The sequence below is a fragment of the Oncorhynchus kisutch genome, linkage group LG26, assembly GCF_002021735.2.
Source record: "Oncorhynchus kisutch isolate 150728-3 linkage group LG26, Okis_V2, whole genome shotgun sequence".
Classification (NCBI taxonomy): Eukaryota; Metazoa; Chordata; class Actinopteri; order Salmoniformes; family Salmonidae; genus Oncorhynchus; species Oncorhynchus kisutch.
The window spans coordinates 40,954,629-40,975,472 of NC_034199.2; the positions used below are offsets into that span (position 1 = coordinate 40,954,629).

At 44.0% G+C, this 20,844-nt stretch overlaps 1 protein-coding gene across 1 annotated transcript in view; it reads right to left on the reverse strand.

Moving 5' to 3' along the window:
* Positions 1-8,891: 8,891 nt before the first annotated feature.
* Positions 8,892-20,844, reverse strand: part of LOC109870874 (activin receptor type-2A) — a 61,664-nt gene continuing 49,711 nt past the window's right edge. Inside the window, exons 5-11 of the mRNA XM_020461556.2 lie at positions 16,715-16,858; positions 16,223-16,366; positions 15,727-15,872; positions 15,356-15,470; positions 14,972-15,110; positions 14,064-14,194; positions 8,892-12,221 (exon numbers count right to left, since the gene is read on the reverse strand). Coding sequence (XP_020317145.1) covers positions 12,027-12,221; positions 14,064-14,194; positions 14,972-15,110; positions 15,356-15,470; positions 15,727-15,872; positions 16,223-16,366; positions 16,715-16,858 — 1,014 coding nt within the window. The 3' untranslated portion in view covers positions 8,892-12,026. The remainder of the gene's footprint in view (positions 12,222-14,063; positions 14,195-14,971; positions 15,111-15,355; positions 15,471-15,726; positions 15,873-16,222; positions 16,367-16,714; positions 16,859-20,844) is intronic.

Genomic DNA, 20,844 nt, shown 5'->3' on the forward strand with positions numbered 1-20,844 from the left:
TGTTTTGAACGCGGCATAACTCACCCAGAATGTATTTTGACGGAAGTTATAGAAATAGGCAAAAAATAGCACTTCTGTAGCCAAATGTCTTTTTCATAAATGTTTGTTTTTAAGCATTAAATGACCTGGTATGATGGTGCATTGATCAGTTAGTTATACAGTTTTTAAAAAGTCAACCTTTAAGATAGCGAGGTGATAAAACCACATATCATAGTTATAGTAAGTACATTGTTCCTCAATAAAGAAGTTAATGCTAGTAGGCAAAATAAAATTTATTTATTATACATACATATTAAGTGTATCAAGCCCCAGCATGTTCAATTCACTGTTGGGGCCTTGCTGCAGCATCAGGATCATGCCTCCATCCCATAGTGTGAGAAAGGGAATCTGAGATGCAATGGGCTTTGCTGCCACCTAGTGAACAGATGGAACTCTCCAGCTCCCTGTTGTGCTGAAATCTACAGTAAGACATCTTGCTCCCAGACAAGTTAAACGACTTCTTTGCTCGCGGTGAGGATAATACAGTGCCACTGACACAGCCCCTACCAAAGCCTGTGGGCTCTCCTTCACCATGGGCAACATGAGTAAAACATTTATACTTGCAAGGTCCTCGCAAGTCTGCCGGCCCAGACGGCATCCCTAGCTGCGTCCTCAGAGCATGCGCAGACCAGCTGGCTGGTGTGTTTACGGACATATTCAATCAATCCCTATCCCAGTCTGCTGTGCCCACATGCTTCAAGAGGGCCACCATTGTTCCTGTTCCCAAAAAGCAAAGATAACTGAACTAAATGACTATCGCCCAGTAGCACTCACTTCTGTCATCATTAAGTGCTTTGAGAGACTAGTCAAAGATCATATCACCTCAACCCTACCTGATACCCTAGATCCACTCCAATTTGCTTACCGCCCCAATAGATCCACAGACGACGCAATCGCCATCACACAGACCAATCCCATCTGGACAAGAGGAATACTTATGTAAGAATGCTGTTCATTGACTATAGCTCAGCATTACACACCATAGTGCCCTCCAAACTCGTCACTAAGCTCGAGACTTTGGGTCTCGACCCCGCCCTGTGCAACTGGGTCCTGGATTTTCTGACGGGCTGCCCCCAGATGGTGAGGGTAGAAAAACATCTCCACCCGCTGATCCTCAACACTGGGGCCCCACAAGGGTGCGTTCTCAGCCCTCTCCTGTACTCCCTGTTCACCCACGACTGCGTGGCCATGCACACCCCATGCACAACTCAATCATCAAGTTTGCAGACGACACTACAGTGGTAGGCTTGATTACCAACAATGACGAGATGGCCTACAGGGAGGTTGTGAGGGCCCTCGGAGTGTGATGTCAGGACAATAACCTCTCACTCAACGTCAACAAAACTAAGGAGATGATCGTGAACTTCAGGAAACAGCAGAGGGTGCATCCCCCCCATCCACATCGACAGGACAGTAGTGGAAAAGGTGGAAAGTTAAGTTCTTCAGCATACACATTACGGCCAAACTGAAATGGTCCAAACACACAGACAGAGTGGTGAAGAAGGCACAACAGCGCCTCTTTAACCTCCGAGGCTGAAGAAATTTGTCTTGTCGCCTAAAACACTCAAAAAGTTCATCAAGGACAACAACTACCCGAGCCACTGCCTGTTCACCCCGCTATCATCCAGAAGGTAAGGTCAGGACAGGTGCATCAAAGCTGGGACCGAGAGACTGAAAAACAGCGTCTATCTCAAGGCCATCGGACTGGTAAACAGCCATCACTTACAAAGAGTGGCTGCTGCAAACTTAGACTCAAATCTCTGGCCACTCCAATACATTTAGAAAAAGGTATCACTAGTCACTTTAAATAACGGCATCTTAATAATGTCTACATATCCTACATTACTCATCTCATATGTACATTACTCATCTCATATGTACAGTTGAAGTTGGAAGTTTACATACACCTTAGCCAAATACATTTTAACTCAGTTTCACAATTCCTGACATTTAACCCTAGTAAAAAATCCCCGTTTTAGGTCAGTTAGGATCACCACTTTATTTTAAGAATGTGAAATGTAAGAATAATAGTAGAGACGATGATTTATTTCAGATTTTATTTCTTTCATCACATTCCCAGTGGGTCTGAAGTTTACATACACTCAATTAGCATTTGGTAGCATTGCCTTTAAATTGTTTAACTTGGGTCAAACGTTTCAGCTAGCCTTCCACAAGCTTCCCACAATAAGTTGGGTGCATTTTGGTCCATACCTCCTGACAGAGCTGGTGTAACTGAGTCAGGTTTGTAGGCCTCCTTGCTCGCACACACTTTTTCAGTTTTGCCCACACATTTTCTAAAGGATTGAGGTCAGGGCTTTGTGATGGCCACTCCAATACCTTAACTTTGTTCTCCTTAAGCCATTTTGCCACAACTTTGGAAGTATGCTTGGGGTCATTGTTAATTTGGAAGACCTTATAAGCTTTAACTTCCTGACTGATGTCTTGAGATGTTGCTTCAATATATCCATATAATATTCCTGCCTCATGATGCCATCTATTTTGTGAAGTGCACCAGTCTCTCCTGCAGCAAAGCACCCCCACAACATGATGCTGCCACCCCCGTACTTCACGGTTGGGATGATGTTCTTCAGCTTGCAAGCCTCCCCTTTTTCCACCAAACATAATGATGGTCATTATGGCCAAACAGTTCTATTTTTGTTTCATCAGACCAGAGGACATTTCTCCAAAATGTACGATCTTTGTCCCCATGTGCAGTTGCATACCGTAGTCTGGCTTTTATATGGTGGTTTTGGAGCAGTGGCTTCTTCCTTGCTGAGTAGGATTTCGATGTAGGATTTGTTTTACTGTGGATATAGATAATTTTGTACCTGTTTCCTCCAGCATCTTCTCAAGGTCCTATGTTGTTGTTCTGGGATTGATTTGCACTTCTCACCAAAGTACGTTCATCTCTAGGAGACAGGACGCGTCTCCTTCCTGAGAGGTATGACGGCTGCGTGGTCCCATGGTGTTTACACTTGCGTACTATTGTTTGTACAGATGAACATGGGTGTTTGGAAATTACTCCCAAGGATGAACCAGACTTGTGGAGGTCTACAAATTTTTTTGGGGAGGTCTTGGCTGATTTCTTTTGATTTTCCCATGATGTCAAGCAAAGAGGCACTGAGTTTGAAGGTAGGCCTTGAAATACATCCACAGGTACAACACCAATTGACTCAAATTATGTAAATTAGCCTGTCAGAAGCTTTTAAAGCCATGACATCATTTTCTGGAACATTTCAAGCTGTTTAAAGGCACAGTCAACTTAGTGTATGTACATTTCTGACCCACTGAAATTGTGATATAATGAATTATAAGTGAAATAATCTGTCTGTAAACAATTGTTGGGAAAATTACTTGTGTCATGCACAAAGTAGATGTCCTAACCGACTTGCCAAAACTATAGTTTGTTAACAAGAAATTTGTGGAGTGGTTGAAAAACGAGTTTTAATGACTCCAACCTAAGTGTATGTAAACTTCCGACTTCAACTGTAAATAAATCAAATCAAATCAAATTTATTTATATAGCCCTTCGTACATCAGCTGATATCTCAAAGTGCTGTACAGAAACCCAGCCTAAAACCCCAAACAGCAAGCAATGCAGGTGGAGAAGCACAGTGGCTAGGAAAAACTCCCTAGAAAGGCCAATACCTAGGAAGAAACCTAGAGAGGAACCAGGCTATGTGGGGTGGCCAGTCCTCTTCTGGCTGTGCCGGGTGGAGATTATAACAGAACATGGTCAAGATGTTCAATGTTCATAAATGACCAGCATGGTCGAATAATAATAAGGCAGAACAGTTGAAACTAGAGCAGCAGCACAGTCAGGTGGAAGTTGAAACTGGAGCAGCAGCATGGCCAGGTAGACTGGGGACAGCAAGGAGTCATCATGTCAGGTAGTCCTGGGGCATGGTCCTAGGGCTCAGGTCAGTTGAAACTGGAACAGCAGCATGGCCAGGTGGACTGGGGACAGCAAGGAGTCATCATGTCAGGTAGTCCTGGGGCATGGTCCTAGGGCTCAGGTCCTCCGAGAGAGAGAAAGAAAGAGAGAAGGAGAGAATTAGAGAACGCACACTTAGATTCACACAGGACACCGAATAGGACAGGAGAAGTACTCCAGATATAACAAACTGACCCCAGCCCCCCGACACATAAACTACTGCAGCATAAATACTGGAGGCTGAGACAGGAGGGGTCAGGAGACACTGTGGCCCCATCCGAGGACACCCCCGGACAGGGCCAAACAGGAAGGATATAACCCCACCCACTTTGCCAAAGCACAGCCCCCACACCACTAGAGGGATATCTTCAACCACCAACTTACCATCCTGAGACAAGGCTGAGTATAGCCCACAAAGATCTCCGCCACGGCACAACCCAAGGGGGGGGGGGCGCCAACCCAGACAGGATGACCACAACAGTGAATCAACCCACTCAGGTGACGCACCCCCTCCAGGGACAGCATGAGAGAGCCCCAGCAAGCCAGTGACTCAGCCCCTGTAATAGGGTTAGAGGCAGAGAATCCCAGTGGAAAGAGGGGAACCGGCCAGGCAGAGACAGCAAGGGCGGTTCGTTGCTCCAGAGCCTTTCCGTTCACCTTCCCACTCCTGGGCCAGACTACACTCAATCATATGACCCACTGAAGAGATGAGTCTTCAGTAAAGACTTAAAGGTTGAGACCGAGTTTGCGTCTCTGACATGGGTAGGCAGACCGTTCCATAAAAATGGAGCTCTATAGGAGAAAGCCCTGCCTCCAGCTGTTTGCTTAGAAATTCTAGGGACAATTAGGAGGCCTGCGTCTTGTGACCGTAGCGTACGTATAGGTATGTACGGCAGGACCAAATCAGAGAGATAGGTAGGAGCAAGCCCATGTAATGCTTTGTAGGTTAGCAGTAAAACCTTGAAATCAGCCCTTGCTTTGACAGGAAGCCAGTGTAGAGAGGCTAGCACTGGAGTAATATGATCAAATTTTTTGGTTCTAGTCAGGATTCTAGCAGCCGTATTTAGCACTAACTGAAGTTTATTTAGTGCTTTATCCGGGTAGCCGGAAAATAGAGCATTGCAGTAGTCTAACCTAGAAGTGACAAAAGCATGGATTAATTTTTCTGCATCATTTTTGGACAGAAAGTTTCTGATTTTTGCAATGTTACGTAGATGGAAAAAAGCTGTCCTCGAAATGGTCTTGATATGTTCTTCAAAAGAGAGATCAGGGTCCAGAGTAACGCCGAGGTCCTTCACAGTTTTATTTGAGACGACTGTACAACCATTAAGATTAATTGTCAGATTCAACAGAAGATCTCTTTGTTTCTTGGGACCTAGAACAAGCATCTCTGTTTTGTCCGAGTTTAATAGTAGAAAGTTTGCAGCCATCCACTTCCTTATGTCTGAAACACATGCTTCTAGCGAGGGCAATTTTGGGGCTTCACCATGTTTCATTGAAATGTACAGCTGTGTGTCATCCGCATAGCAGTGAAAGTTTACATTATGTTTTCGAATAACATCCCCAAGAGGTAAAATATATAGTGAAAACAATAGTGGTCCTAAAACGGAACCTTGAGGAACACCGAAATTTACAGTTGATTTGTCAGAGGACAAACCATTCACAGAGACAAACTGATATCTTTCCGACAGATAAGATCTAAACCAGGCCAGAACATGTCCGTGTAGACCAATTTGGGTTTCCAATCTCTCCAAAAGAATGTGGTGATCGATGGTATCAAAAGCAGCACTAAGGTCTAGGAGCACGAGGACAGATGCAGAGCCTCGGTCCGATGCCATTAAAATGTCATTTACCACCTTCACAAGTGCCGTCTCAGTGCTATGATGGGGTCTAAAACCAGACTGAAGCATTTCGTATACATTGTTTGTCTTCAGGAAGGCAGTGAGTTGCTGCGCAACAGCCTTCTCTAAAATTTTTGAGAGGAATGGAAGATTCGATATAGGCCGATAGTTTTTTATATTTTCTGGGTCAAGGTTTGGCTTTTTCAAGAGAGGCTTTATTACTGCCACTTTTAGTGAGTTTGGTACACATCCAGTGGATAGAGAGCCGTTTATTATGTTCAACATAGGAGGGCCAAGCACAGGAAGCAGCTCTTTCAGTAGTTTAGTTGGAATAGGGTCCAGTATGCAGCTTGAAGGTTTAGAGGCCATGATTATTTTCATCATTGTGTCAAGAGATATAGTACTAAAACACTTGAGCGTCTCTCTTGATCCTAGGTCCTGGCAGAGTTGTGCAGACTCAGGACAACTGAGGTTTGGAGGAATACGCAGGTTTAAAGAGGAGTCCGTAATTTGCTTTCTAATAATCATAATCTTTTCCTCAAAGAAGTTCATGAATTTATCACTGCTAAAGTGAAAGTCATCCTCTCTTGGGGAATGCTGCTTTTTAGTTAGCTTTGCGACAGTATTAAAAAGGAATTTCGGATTGTTCTTATTTTCCTCAATTAAGTTAGAAAAATAGGATGATCGAGCAGCAGTAAGGGCTCTACGGTACTGCACGGTACCGTCCTTCCAAGCTAGTCGGAAGACTTCCAGTTTGGTGTGGCGCCATTTCCGTTCCAATTTTCTGGAAGCTTGCTTCAGAGCTCGGGTATTTTCTGTGTACCAGGGAGCTAGTTTCTTATGAGACATTTTTTTTGTTTTTAGGGGTGCAACTGCATCTAGGGTATTGCGCAAGGTTAGATTGAGATCCTCAGTTAGGTGGTTAACTGATTTTTGTCCTCTGGCGTCCTTGGGTAGGCAGAGGGAGTCTGGAAGGGCATCAAGGAATCTTTGTGTTGTCTGTGAATTTATAGCACGACTTTTGATGTTCCTTGGTTGGGGTCTAAGCAGATTATTTGTTGCAATTGCAAACGTAATAAAATGGTGGTCCGATAGTCCAGGATTATGAGGAAAAACATTAAGATCCACCACATTTATTCCATGGGACAAAACTAGGTCCAGCGTATGACTGTGACAGTGAGTGGGTCCAGAGACATGTTGGACAAAACCCACTGAGTCGATGATGGCTCTGAAAGCCTTTTGGAGTGGGTCTGTGGACTTTTCCATGTGAATATTAAAGTCACCAAAGATTAGAATATTATCTGCTATGACTACAAGGTCCGATAGGAATTCAGGGAACTCAGTGAGAAACGCTGTATATGGCCCAGGAGGCCTGTAAACAGTAGCTATAAAAAGTGATTGAGTAGGCTGCATAGATTTCATGACTAGAAGCTCAAAAGACGAAAATGTCATTTTTTTTTGTGTAAATTGAAATTTGCTATCGTAAATGTTAGCAACACCTCCGCCTTTGCGGGATGCACGGGGGATATGGTCACTAGTGTAGCCAGGAGGTGAGGCCTCATTTAAAACAGTAAATTCATCAGGCTTAAGCCATGTTTCAGTCAGGCCAATCACATCAAGATTATGATCAGTGATTAGTTCATTGACTATAATTGCCTTTGAAGTAAGGGATCTAACATTAAGTAGCCCTATTTTGAGATGTGAGGTATCATGATCTCTTTCAGTAATGACAGGAATGGAGGTGGTCTTTATCCTAGTGAGATTGCTAAGGCGAACACCGCCATGTTTAGTTTTGCCCAACCTAGGTCGAGGCACAGACACGGTCTCAATGGTGATAGCTGAGCTGACTACACTGACTGTGCTAATGGCAGACTCCACTATGCTGGCAGGCTGGCTAACAGCCTGCTGCCTGGCCTGCACCCTATTTCATTGTGGAGCTAGAGGAGTTAGAGCCCTGTCTATGTTGGTAGATAAGATGAGAGCACCCCTCCAGCTAGGATGGAGTCCGTCACTCCTCAGCAGGTCAGGCTTGGTCCTGTTTGTGGGTGAGTCCCAGAAAGAGGGCCAATTATCTACAAATTCTAACTTTTGGGAGGGGCAGAAAACAGTTTTCAACCAGCGATTGAGTTGTGAGACTCTGCTGTAGAGCTCATCACTCCCCCTAACTGGGAGGGGGCCAGAGACAATTACTCGATGCCGACACATCTTTCTAGCTGATATGCACGCAGAAGCTATGTTGCGCTTAGTGATTTCTGACTGTTTCATCCTAACATCGTTGGTGCCGACGTGGATAACAATATCTCTATACTCTCTACACTCGCCAGTTTTAGCTTTAGCCAGCACCATCTTCAGATTAGCCTTAACGTCGGTAGCCCTGCCCCCGGGTAAACAGTGTATGATCGCTGGATGATTCGCTTTAAGTCTAATACTGCGGGTAATGGAGTCGCCAATGACTAGAGTTTTCAATTTGTCAGAGCTAATGGTGGGAAGCTTCGGCGTCTCAGACCCCGTAACGGGAGGAGTAGAGACCAGAGAAGAATCGGCCTCTGACTCCTCTAGTGTATTCTATACCATCTACTGCATCTTGCCTATGCTGCACGGCCATCGCGCATCCATATATTTATATGTACATATTCTTATTCATCCCTTTAGATTTGTGTGCATAAGGTAGTTGTTGTGAATTTGTTATATTACTTGTTAGATATTACTGCACTGTCAGAACTAGAAGCACAACATTTCTCTACACTCGCATTAACATCTGCTAACCATGTGTATGTGACCAATAAAATTTGATTTACTGTACTTCAGCATTGCATCAGAAATTCTTCCAGACAAAGATGAGGGACTGCATGAATCGGTCCAATTCTCAAAATCTATATCCTAAATCAGCAGGACAGTTGTGACATTCATTCAAAGCCATACGCACATTCATGGGTTTGCACAGGTGGTGGATAAACATTGGATGAATGTTGTTGCATATTTTTCATTGCTCCCAGGACAGTGCACCTGTGTTTTTCATGCTCAGAACGGACTCTAACCCTGCAGTAGAGAGATGATAAAACAGACGGTACACATTGTTCAGAGCAGTCACTATACTTTATTTTAGGGGGAGAAATGGCATAAAATGTCTTCTGTACAATATTTAACTATCACTTCCAAGCAAGCCCTGAAACGGTTTTGTTAAATACTTGCAAAACAAAGGAAAATATGTTTATTTCGATTAGCAGGATGGCCATTTAGGACCACGGTGAGAATATCGGCAGGTAACACAAACCTCAGTTACAGTGACACCAATTCTGTTGTGATGACGAAAGTGAGGCGTCACCATAACATAGAAAATGTTAAAAGAAAAACTCCGTAGCTTTGTCAAATCTCATATCCCCACAGCACTGTTAACTACACAAGTCTATGGTCACACCATAGACTGGTCAATGTTGTGGGAAGGTTGAGTTGACAGCTAGGACGTCTGTCTGATTGGTCTGAGGTAATGAATGAGCCAATCCAGGGAGTCTTTGCTAGCCTATATAATAACAATACTTTTTCCTTTGAAAGAGAAGTGAGCATTGTCTGGGCCTTGACATAAATTAATAAAAACATTTGTTTGTTTTTTACAACACAATTACATATAAAATGAACATTAAATTATTTTTGGGAATATTATTAACATGATAAAGGATTGTTTTATTTTTCCCTTTGAGACCATAAAAACAACCTCATGCTAAAATCACTATCTAAAACAACATTCATATGTACATACTGTGCATTTTCCATCCAGTCATCTGCTGTCATAGAGGGGTTTGGCTTATGTTAAGGGGTATACTACAATGTAGGCGACATGCAATGTGTGCCTCCTTAAGAACATGACTGTGTCATAGAAGTAGCTTGTTTGACATGAAAGAATCCTAGAAACCTTCTGAGGCCAGAGGGAAGTATCTGTTTAGGGAGATAAGAGTATCTGTTTAGGGAGATAGAGTATCTGCACAGCAGTAATGTTCCTAAAAAGATATTGTGGAACAAAATATGGATGCAAACAGATTGGATTTGACTTTCCTCTTGTACATGTCAAAATGGCAGCGGTTGCAAATCTGCCTCCGCCTGTTTTTGAAGATTGCTCTTCTGTTGGCTCCCCGTGTCTACACTCCTGAATCAGAGTGGCTCTGGTTAGAGAGGAATAGCAAGAGTAGCATAGATGTCAGTCAATCAGAGAATAAGAAACCCTGAGCTACACGGTGTTAGTCCTACAGATGCTGTGACCGCTTTAAATCCAGAACTTACATGTTGTTGCACTATTGAGTTGGCATACAGTTCTTGCCAGAGAGGATGTACTGGTTTTAAGTCAAGAGAATAAACACAAACAGATGATTACATTGATTTTAAAAACAAAAGCTACACAGAGGGAAAGAAAGTTGGTGCCATGGCAAAAAGCAACAGTCAATTCCAACTTTGATTGTATCCAGTGAAAACAGTAACAGCATGGTGTTATTATGTCCCTGAACGTCTCTCTTCATGTGGTAGGATATAACTACATCTGTCTGGTGGAGAGAAGCACAGAATTGAGTCACCAGTGTTTAACTACAATAGGAATACTAATAGAACCTATTTCTGGTTAGAATCTGAAAGCTACAATTGGCCATTTGAATCTGTTATGGGTTGTCTACAGTAGCACAGAGCCAAAGTGGTGGACATGCTGTTAGTGATGGAGAATACAAGACTGAGGGTGAACATGTATCGATTGTTTATCATGATGGCTACATTAGCAATGTAGAACACCTGACATGTTCTGGATTACCCGTCTAAATGGACATCTACCTGAAAACCACAGAAGCCGTAAAGACCTCTTGTACGCACCCCTCGACTAGGTTATCCAAAATAATGGCACGAGAATAAGTCAGAGCCTAAACGCAGAGGGGGGGGGGGGGGGGGGTTCGTAGAGTAACGTATTGCTTCCTGAGACGTATTGAAATACTGTGAAAATAGTAGACTACGAACAGAAAACACCACAAACATGGCAGGGAGAATGAGCAATACAGTTACAGTGGATTGTAGACATTTTAGTTTCAAATCAAAAGGGGGTTTCAAACAACCGACATTAGCGTCACACTTTTACATAGAGGCTCAAAAACTGAAACAAAAAAAGGCATGCGTTTTTAATATTATGTGGACACCGCAAACCTACAAAGGGAAGTGCTTTAAAGTATTTTTCCTCAAATATTTTCATATTTTCAGGGATGTTTAAAAAGTTCAAAACATTTTGGTAAAAACAACAATGCTCACTGTCACATTTGAATAGCAGGGGCAACATAGAAAATACACACAAAAAATACACAAACAGAAACGAAGAAGGCAGAAACACTTGTTTGTGAATGGCCATTTTGTTGGCATACTCCATTATTTGAAAAAGGTTCAATACCAAACATGTCATCTGAATGTCAATGTCCTGTAGTGGTTTTAGTGTTACAAAGGAAAACATACTTATTTGTAGGATGTACAACTGAGGTATACATTGTTGAGAGACTCAAGAGGTTGATGGTTATTTGTATAGAAATGCTGTGAGGCAGGTCCGGATAAATAACCTTGATTACGCTGTTCTCTCTCGCTCTCTCTCTCTCTCTGTACAGCAGCGAAACACAGACATTCAGAAGCTGTTTCTTATTGGCATTACAGTAGTCATTTGGAGAAACACAAACAGCAAATGTGTTTAAAAACCAAGTTGCCCTTTTTTTTTTATATACTGAAATGAAGTTAACTGTGTGTCTCGATTCTTCTTCTCTCCTGTTACTCCTTTTCTTAGAAAAAAAACTGAAGTCAGTCCAGGAAGTACATTTTCCTTTAATTTTACAAAAAAAATGGTAATATCAACCAAAAGGTCAACTTTAAAATGACTTTGTCCATTGTCAAGGTGCTGGGCAAAAATATTTGTTCAGTGAGGGGTCTAGATGATTGATTGATTGTCCCCCCCTCCCCACTCCCCTATCATGCCCTCCCCTTTTAAAAGACCTGGGCATGAGCAAGTCTTTAGGTACACATGTAGCTAAATGCAATAGGAACCAGTTTAAAACCGGATCGTTCTCCATGAACCCAGGTCCACTAAATGATTTTGGCGCCTCTTTGGGTATAGTCCCAGGGTTAGCGACGAACGTTGGAAAGAGTCCTGACCTTCTGCTTAGGGAGGCGAGTCTCTTTGGGATCTGTTCTCCTGTTCATACGCCTAGTCATAGGCTGGATTCTTTGGGGGGGTAGTCCACGTTGGTCACCATGGTGACGACTGTGACGATCTCCTCGGGTGCGGTTACGTTGTTGAGACGCTGCATCTGCACCATGCGCTCCTCCACGCACCCTGCCGACAAGCGCGCTTCCGCCTCGTGGTCCCAGCACTCCTCGATGGTCTCACACAGCATGGTAAGGCCCTGGGAGGGACAGAACACACACGGTTACCCTCGGCGACACAAGGGCACAATGACACACATCGAGCGAGGCCCATGGTGCGTCATGGTGGAGAGAGGGAGACCAGACACCATTAAGTTAACTAATCTACTGTTACAGATCTACAAGAGGGGAAACAGATCTGGTAGGAGACACTGAGAAACTGTGAGGAGGAGGCCACTCAGCAGACATTTCAGACAGAAATGGACACTATCTTCTAGACTGGGGGGGGAGAGGAAAAAAATCGTAGAAAGATATCATTCTACAATCAATAAGTGTCTGCGTTGGGCTCGCGTTAGGATGCTCTGCAGACAGTAGCGATTCAGACAAACCGTCTGAACCGTAGTTGAGGCATAAACAGATGAGGTAAGCAGTGCCATGGGTCATGGTAGAAATGTGCTTAACAAATCACATAATAAGTTGCATGGACTCACTCTGTGTGCAATAACAGTGTTTAATTAACATTCTTTTTGAATGACTCTCATCTCTGTACTCCACACAAACAATTATCTGTAAAGTCCCTCAGTCGAGCAGTGAATCTTAAACACAGATTCAACCACAAAGACCAGAAGTCTTTCAATTCCTCGCAAAGGGCACCTATTGGTAGATGGGTAAAAATAAAAATGCAGACAATTAATATCCCTTTGAGCATGGTGAAGTTATTACTTACACTTTGGATGGTGTATCAATACACCCAGTCACTACAAAGATACAGGTGTCCTTCCTAACTCAGTTACCGGAGGGGAAGGAAACCGCTCAGGGATTTCACCATGAGGCCCGCAAAACACCAGTCTCAGCATCAACAGTAAAGAGGTGACTCCGGGATGCTGGCCTTCTAGGCAGAGTTGAAAAGAAAAAGCCATATCTCAGACTGGCCAATTAAAAATTAAAAATTAAGATGGGCAAAAGAACACAGACACTGGACAGAGGAACTCTGCCTCGAAGGCCAGCATCTCGGAGTCGCCTCTTCAGTGTTGATGTTGAGACTGGTGTTTTGTGGGTACTATTTAACGAAGCTGTCAGTTGAGGACTTGTGAGGCATCTGTTTCTCAAACTAGACACTCTAATGTACTTGTCCTCTTGCTCAGTTGTGACCCGGGGCCTCTCACTCCTCTTTCTATTCTGGTTAGAGCCAGTTTGCACTGTTCTGTGAAGTGAGTATTACACAGCGTTGTACGAGATCTTCAGGTTCTTGGCAATTTCTCACATGGAATAGCCTTCATTTCTTAGAACAAGAATAGAGAAACGAGTTTCAGAAGAAAGTCCTTTGTTTCTGGCCATTTTGAACCTGTAATTGGACCCACAAATGCTGATGCTCCAGATATTCAACTATTCTAAAGTTTTTTTTAATCAGCACAACAGTTTTCAGCTGTGCTAACATAATTGCAAAAGGGTTTTCTAATCAACCGATTCCAGCTACAATAGTCATTTACAACATTAACAATGTCTACACTTTATTTCTGATCAATTTGATGTTATTTTAATGAACAAAAAACGTGATTTTTAAGTGACCCCAAACTTTTGAACGGTAGTGTAATACTCATAAATCTTTGACAAATGTTTGAATTTCTATTCCACTTTGACAGAGTACTGTGTAGATCGTTGACAATAAACATTTATTTGTATTTTTTTACAATTAAATACATTTGAATCCCACTTTGTAACAAAACAAAGGGGTGTGAATACTTTCTGAAGGCACTGTCCTACATCTCCTTACTGTTGCATGACAATGGGTTTTGGTCGTTTGTAGTAGTCCCGGTACTACCCCTTCAGTCAGGTCACGATGGTTGATTGGTTAAGATACATGGTGTATAGGTTCTACTCACAGTGTGTTTCTGCCAGCACTCCCTGAGCATGGGCCTCAGCTTTTTGTGAACTACAACATCCTGCATGTCTTCCAGAGATGGGTGCTGGCCAATCTCCTCCTCAAACGGCAGCATGTACTCATCCACTGGGCCTGAAATAACACACAGCAGACCGTTACCTCAACACCACAGTGATCTATTCCAACAAAGAAAAAACATTTACAAAATGCAATCAATATACCAGTCATTACTTTCAGCTAATAGAGAAAATGAAACAGTGATCTAAACACAAAAACGTATTCAGAGCTGATGCTTTGTGTTGTCTAACAGCTCTTGACCAGTGGAGGTCTCCCTCGGGGCCGCGGCAGTGAGTTGCTCTGACCAGACTCTAACCCAGAGTTGACCTCCAGTGATAACCAGATGTCACGCAGGGCATACCACATGCTGACCCCGACACAACCCGGGTTAGGCCAGGTCAATACGGCTCCATGGAACCAGACAGAATCCAGACAGAATCCCCTGATTAGACACCAGGACTATGGTAGTGCAGGAAAGGACCCCCCCCCCTGGAGAGATACTGTGAATGCTGGCTTCTGCTCCAGCCCTACACCTGATTTAGCTAATCAAGGTTCTTAGTAAAGCTGGAACAAAATCCTGCAGTAGGGTAGCTCTCCAGAGAGTATGCAAGGAAGACTGGAAGAGAGTTGGCCACTCCTACTCTGCGTGGGCCACTCCTACTCTGCGTGGGCCACTCCTACTCTGCGTGGGCCACTCCTACTCTGCGTGGGCCACTCCTACTCTGCGTGGGCCACTCCTACTCTGCGTGGGCCACTCCTACTCTGCGTGGGCCACTCCTACTCTGCGTGGGCCACTCCTACTCTGCGTGGGCCACTCCTACTCTATGGTCCTTCCATGGAATGTGTTCTTACCATCAGCAGCCTTGCAGCGTGCGGCCAGTTCCCACAGCACCAGTCCCAGGGCATACATGTCTATCCTCAAGAACGAGTCCCGCTGGAAGTTGATGGCCCCCTCCAGCACTTCAGGGGCCATGTACCTCCGGGTGCCCACCTGCAATGAACACACGCACACAGGTTAGAGATCAGTCTCAATCGGTGGTCCTGCCTGTTTTGGACAATTTACATGCAATTGTGTCAATCTGATATCTGGGAATACAGAGTTCCGCCAGTGCTGAACAATGTTGATGTTTTTTTCTTTGTAACATGAACGTTGAGGTATGCTGACGTTTTTACAGTCATTTAGAACATCATGGAGTCTGGACTACCACTTCCACAACCTTTCCTCCCATCACTCACCTGTCCATGCGTGTCCCCAGCGGATTTCCCAGCCTCAAACCTCTGGGCCAGGCCAAAGTCAGCGATGCAGGCCGTCAGGTTGGACTTCAGAAGGATATTCTTACTCTTGATGTCCCTGTGGATCACAGCAGAACAGAAACACACCAATGAGACAACAGACAGCGTGGGAGAGGAAAGATACCCATCATTTAACAGAATGAATGTTGTGTATTTCTGGAAACAGAGATAGATTTTTTTGGGGGGTGGGGTAAGTGAAAGAAGGCAGTGGATTGAAAACAACATCATAGAACAGGTCTTTAATGGCAGTGCAATGATAGAGGAACACAAACAGAGATAGGAGACCAGGGAGGATGGGAGAGCAGGGAGCTGACCTGTGGGCGATGGCTGGCTTGTGTCCGTCCTTCAGACCAGGGATGTCTTCATGGAGGTAGGCCAGGCCTCGAGCCATGGTCTGGGCTATGTGGCACAGCTCGCTCCACGACAACACGTTGGCCTTCAGATAGTCTGTCAACGAGCCCTGGAGATGGAGGCAGACAACCAGTTAATATAACAGCACCTAGCAAATGTGGCTCACCTTACCATCTGACGTAATGCCAGCTGATTGTTCTACCTCTAACCACTAGAGGGCAGATATATTCAACACAGATAAAGACCATTCTAGTGTTTTCTGAAAAATAGGAAGAAACCGCTCTAAGTTAGTCCTGTTAATAAATACTGGACCAGTATTGCTACATAGACTTGCATTTTCACAAAGACGGTTGATGTCTTGGGATACATTTTAAATTCTAGCAAGACAACGTTGAATGAGTTGTGATTTAATTGGCTTTGTTTGTGCTGTGATCCTCTGACCAGCAGGGGGGGCTGTACCTTCTCGTGGTAGGCTGTGATCAGCCACAGCTCTATGTCCATGTTGTTACCCCTCTTCTCTGCTCCCAGGAAGTGGAGCAGGTTCTCATGCCTCATCCCGCTCAGGTTGTAGATCTCATACTCGTTCTGCCATGACTGCTTGTCCTGAGGACGCCAAACACACAGAAAACTATTCAAGATGTACAATATCAACTGAGAATGGGTTTTTGGATTCCTATTAGACATGAAAAAAATTTAAAATAAATGTTATTTAAAAATAGAATAATAATGTATGTTCTGTAATGTCAGTTGGTGCTCAGCGGTCAATCAAGGCCACTGTGGGCTTAGTGATTGGCCTCTAAAGTAGGGGGCTGGTCAGCCCAGGAGGATTTATCTAGGGCCTGGAGCTTTAAGACTGATGACGCTCTCTTCTCTCTTCCAAAGAAGCAGGAAAAGCCTCCACACAGCCCTCTGTCCTGCTACTAGTGGTAGTTAGTGGTTACATTACTGTACCTGAATGGGGAATATTTTGACAGCCACGTAATCGTTGAGCAACTGAGCCTTCCACACGCAGCCGAAGCGCCCCCTGGCTTTGATCTCAATTAACTGCAAAGGCTTCTGTCCCAGGATGGGGGAGGGAGGCATGGGCCCCGGGTCCTGCAGAGAAGAGAGAGAAACACACATCAAACTCACTGTTTGTTACACAGAGACCAAGCATTAAATGGGACTGCAGTACATTGAAGTAGGATCCAAAATGGCTTCCATGTTGCAGGGCCAATGGTTGGGCTAGGGGGAAAAGAGAAACTTAACCAGCTGCTGGGCTAGGTGCTATGAAGCTTTGACAGAAGGGGCTTATGGGGGCTAGGGAAGTGATGAGCATGTTAAACTAAAATCACCAACCCCTGTCTCCTCTCTGGACTACTGGATGAGGCCTGACCTACTTACCGTAGAGGAGCATGGAGGGACTGACTGACTGCTGCAGCACACCTGGTCTGGAGGGATATCTACACCCGATTTACACTATAGGGCCAACCAGAACCATTCTGTTCTTCCGGCTCGGCTTGGCCCAGTAGTGTTAAAAGGATATACAAGTCCAGGTGCTCCAATAACCCCTTTGAAATAGGTGGGGTGATTGTTTAACTTCAGGTAAAGCAATGGGACTAGAGTTCCTGGTCTGGAACTAGGAGTTTACATTACCTACTGGGAGCCTTTATATGCAGTACCAGGCAAAAGTTTGGACACACCTCCTCCAAATGTTTGTTCTTTATTTTTACCATTTCTACATTGTAAAATAATAGTGAAAACATCAAAACTATGAAATAACACATATGGAATCACCAAGTTTTAACAGGTGTGCCTTGTTAAAAGTTCATTTGTGGCATTTCTTTCCTCCTTAATGCATTTAAGCCAATCAGTTGTGTTGTGACAAGGTAGGGGTGATATACAGACGAGCCCTATTTGGTAAAAGACCAAGTCCATATTATGGCAAGAACAGTTCAAATAAGCAAAGAGAAATGGCAGTCCATCATTACTTTAAGACATGAAGGTCAGTCAATACAGGAACATTTCAAGAACTTTTAAAGTTTCTTCAAGAGCAGTCGCAAAAACCGTTAAGCGCTATGATGAAACTGGTTCTCATGAGGACACCCACAGGAAAGAAAGACCCAGAATTACCTAAGTTCATTAGAGTTACCAGCCTCAGAAATTGCAGGCCAAATAAATTCTTCACAGAGTTCAAGTAACAGACACATCTCAACATCAACTGTTCAGAGGAGACTGCGTGAATCAGGCCTTCATGGTCGAATTGCTGCAAAGAAACCACTACTAAAGGACACCAATTAGAAGAAGAGACTTGCTTGGGCCAAGAAACACGAGCAATGGACATTAGACTGGTGGAAATCTGTCCTTTGGTCTGATGAGACCAAATTTGAGATTTTTGGTTCCAAACACCGTGTCTGTGTGAGACGTAGAGTAGGTGAACAGATTATCTCTGCATGTGTGGTTCCCACCGTGAAGCATGGAGGTGGTGTGATGGTGCTTTGCTGGTGACACTGTCTATGATTTATTTAGAATTCAAGGCACACTTAACCAGCATGGCTACCACAGCATTCTGCAGTGATACACCATCCCATCTGGTTTTCACTTCGTGGGACTATCATTTGTTTTCAACTGGACAATGACCCAACACACCTTCAGGCTGTGTAAGGGCTATTTGACCAAGTTAGGAGAGTGATGGAGTGCTGCATCAGATGACCTGGCCTCCACAATCACCCGACCTCAACCCAGTTGAGATAGTTAGTTGGACCGCAGAGTGAAGGAAAAGCAGCCAACAAGTGCTCAGCATATGTTGGAACTCCTTCAAGACTGTTGGAAAAGCATTCCAGGTGAAGCTGGTTAAAAGGAATGCCAAGAGTGTGCAAAGCTGTCATCAAGGCAAAAGGTGGCTACTTTGAAGAATCTCAAATATACAATATATTTTGATTTGTTTAACACTTTTTTGGTTACTACATAATTCCATATGTGTTATTTCATATTTATGATGTTGTCACTATTATTCTACAATGTAGAAAATAGTAAAAATAAAGAAAAACCCTTGAATGAGTAGGTGTGTCCAAACTTTTGACTGGTACTGTATACTGTAGGTACGGCTCTGATCTGCACTGGAGCCATGTAAAGGCATATGCTCTGCTCGAACTATAGATCATGTTTTATGGGCACACCCATCATGTCCAGCATGTCCATCATAGCTCCAGACAGTAATAAAAACAGACCTTTGCCTCGATACCATCAAGGAAGAGAACTACAGGATACCATCAAGGAAGAGAACTACAAAGGCAGGATGATGATGATGATGATGACAGACTGATTAAGAGGTGTTCTGGTCGCCGTACTGACGGACCATGACCATTCTGTGTCTACATACTGTTACAGGTCCATGCAGATGTCGGCTCTTAATTTAAACCAATTTGCTACGTCAGGAAAACATTTCTGCAGCAACAGAGAATGTGAATTATTATGTGGATTATAATTCATGGACATTTTTGTAGGGGTTGATACATTTCTCTTCACGACAAATCAAGTCTGAAATTTCAAAAGCAGAAATTATAAACTTTTGAAGTGTTTTTAAAACTCAAATACACTATGTTTTCATTCCGTGGCTGCTTGCCTGCTTCAATGAGTGCCACTATTGGTCCTCTAATGGTTTAGTTGAAAAGCAGGGAAAGTAGCCTCTTTAATGTCAGAGAATGTTTATCTTTCCCCATAGGTTGTACACATAATGGCCTGCATGCATACAGCCACAACAGGAAGGGAAGAAAGAATAGTCTGATTAATGAGGGCAAAGGAGGAACAGGAAGGAGGGAGTGGAAATGAGTGAAGAGGAAAACCAAGTGAAAGAGGGCAGCATACAGGGCAGGATATATAGCCTGGGCCTAAAGCCTGCAGTCCAGACCTAACCGCAGCCACACCCTGCACCTCTAGCTGTCATCAGTGTTCAAGGTCATGTTTACGTTGCCATTCTCTCAAGTGATCAATCATAACACATGCACTCGTAAAAATGAAAACAATGTCATTTTTATGGTCCAGCTGTCCCTGTAGGCTAGGACCGGGCTGAGAGGCCTAACATTTATCATCTGTGTGACACATTCTTTTGTCTTCAACCGGAGAATCAATATTGATGTTTGCAAGCTACGGAGAACAGTTATCCTTGTAGTGACTTAGCTATACTGCAAACAGCAGGTGGTGGGTTGCTTCTGTTCAAAATGGTTATTATATTTAAGTAGCCTATAACTGTGTGTGTGTGTGTGTGGTTAGCCACCATTCTCCCACCCCATATTGATACACTGCTCAAAAAAATACACTTAAACACTTAAACAACACAATGTAACTCCAAGTCAATCACACTTCTGTGAAATAAAACTGTCTACTTAGGAAGCAACACTGACAATAAATTTCACATGCTGTTGTGCAAATGGAATAGACAACAGGTAAAAATTATAGGCAATTAGCAAGACACCCCCAATAAAGGAGTGGTTCTGCAGGTGGGGACCACAGACCACTTCTCAGTTCCTATGCTTCCTGGCTGATGTTTTGGTCACTTTTGAATGCTGGCGGTGCTTTCACTCTAGTGGTAGCATGAGACGAAGTCTACAACCCACATAAGTGGTTCAGGTAGTGCAGCTCATCCAGGATGGCACATCAATGCGAGCTGTGGCAAGAAGGTTTGCTGTGTCTGTCAGCGTAGTGTCCAGAGCATGGAGGCGCTACCAGGAGATAGGCCAGTACATCAGGAGACGTGGAGGAGGCCGTAGGAGGGCAACAACCCAGCAGCAGGACCGCTACCTCCGCCTTTGTGCAAGGAGGTGCAGGAGCACTGCAAAATGACCTCCAGCAGGCCACAAATGTGCATGTGTCTGCTCAAACGGTCAGAAACAGACTCCATGAGGGTGGTATGAGGGCCCGACGTCCACAGGTGGGGTTTGTGCTTACAGCCCAACACCGTGCAGGACGTTTGGCATTTGCCAGAGAACACCAAGATTGGCAAATTCGCCACTGGCGGCCTGTGCTCTTTACAGATGAAAGCAGGTTCACACTGAGCACGTGACAGATGTGACAAAGTCTGGAGACGCCGTGGAGAACGTTCT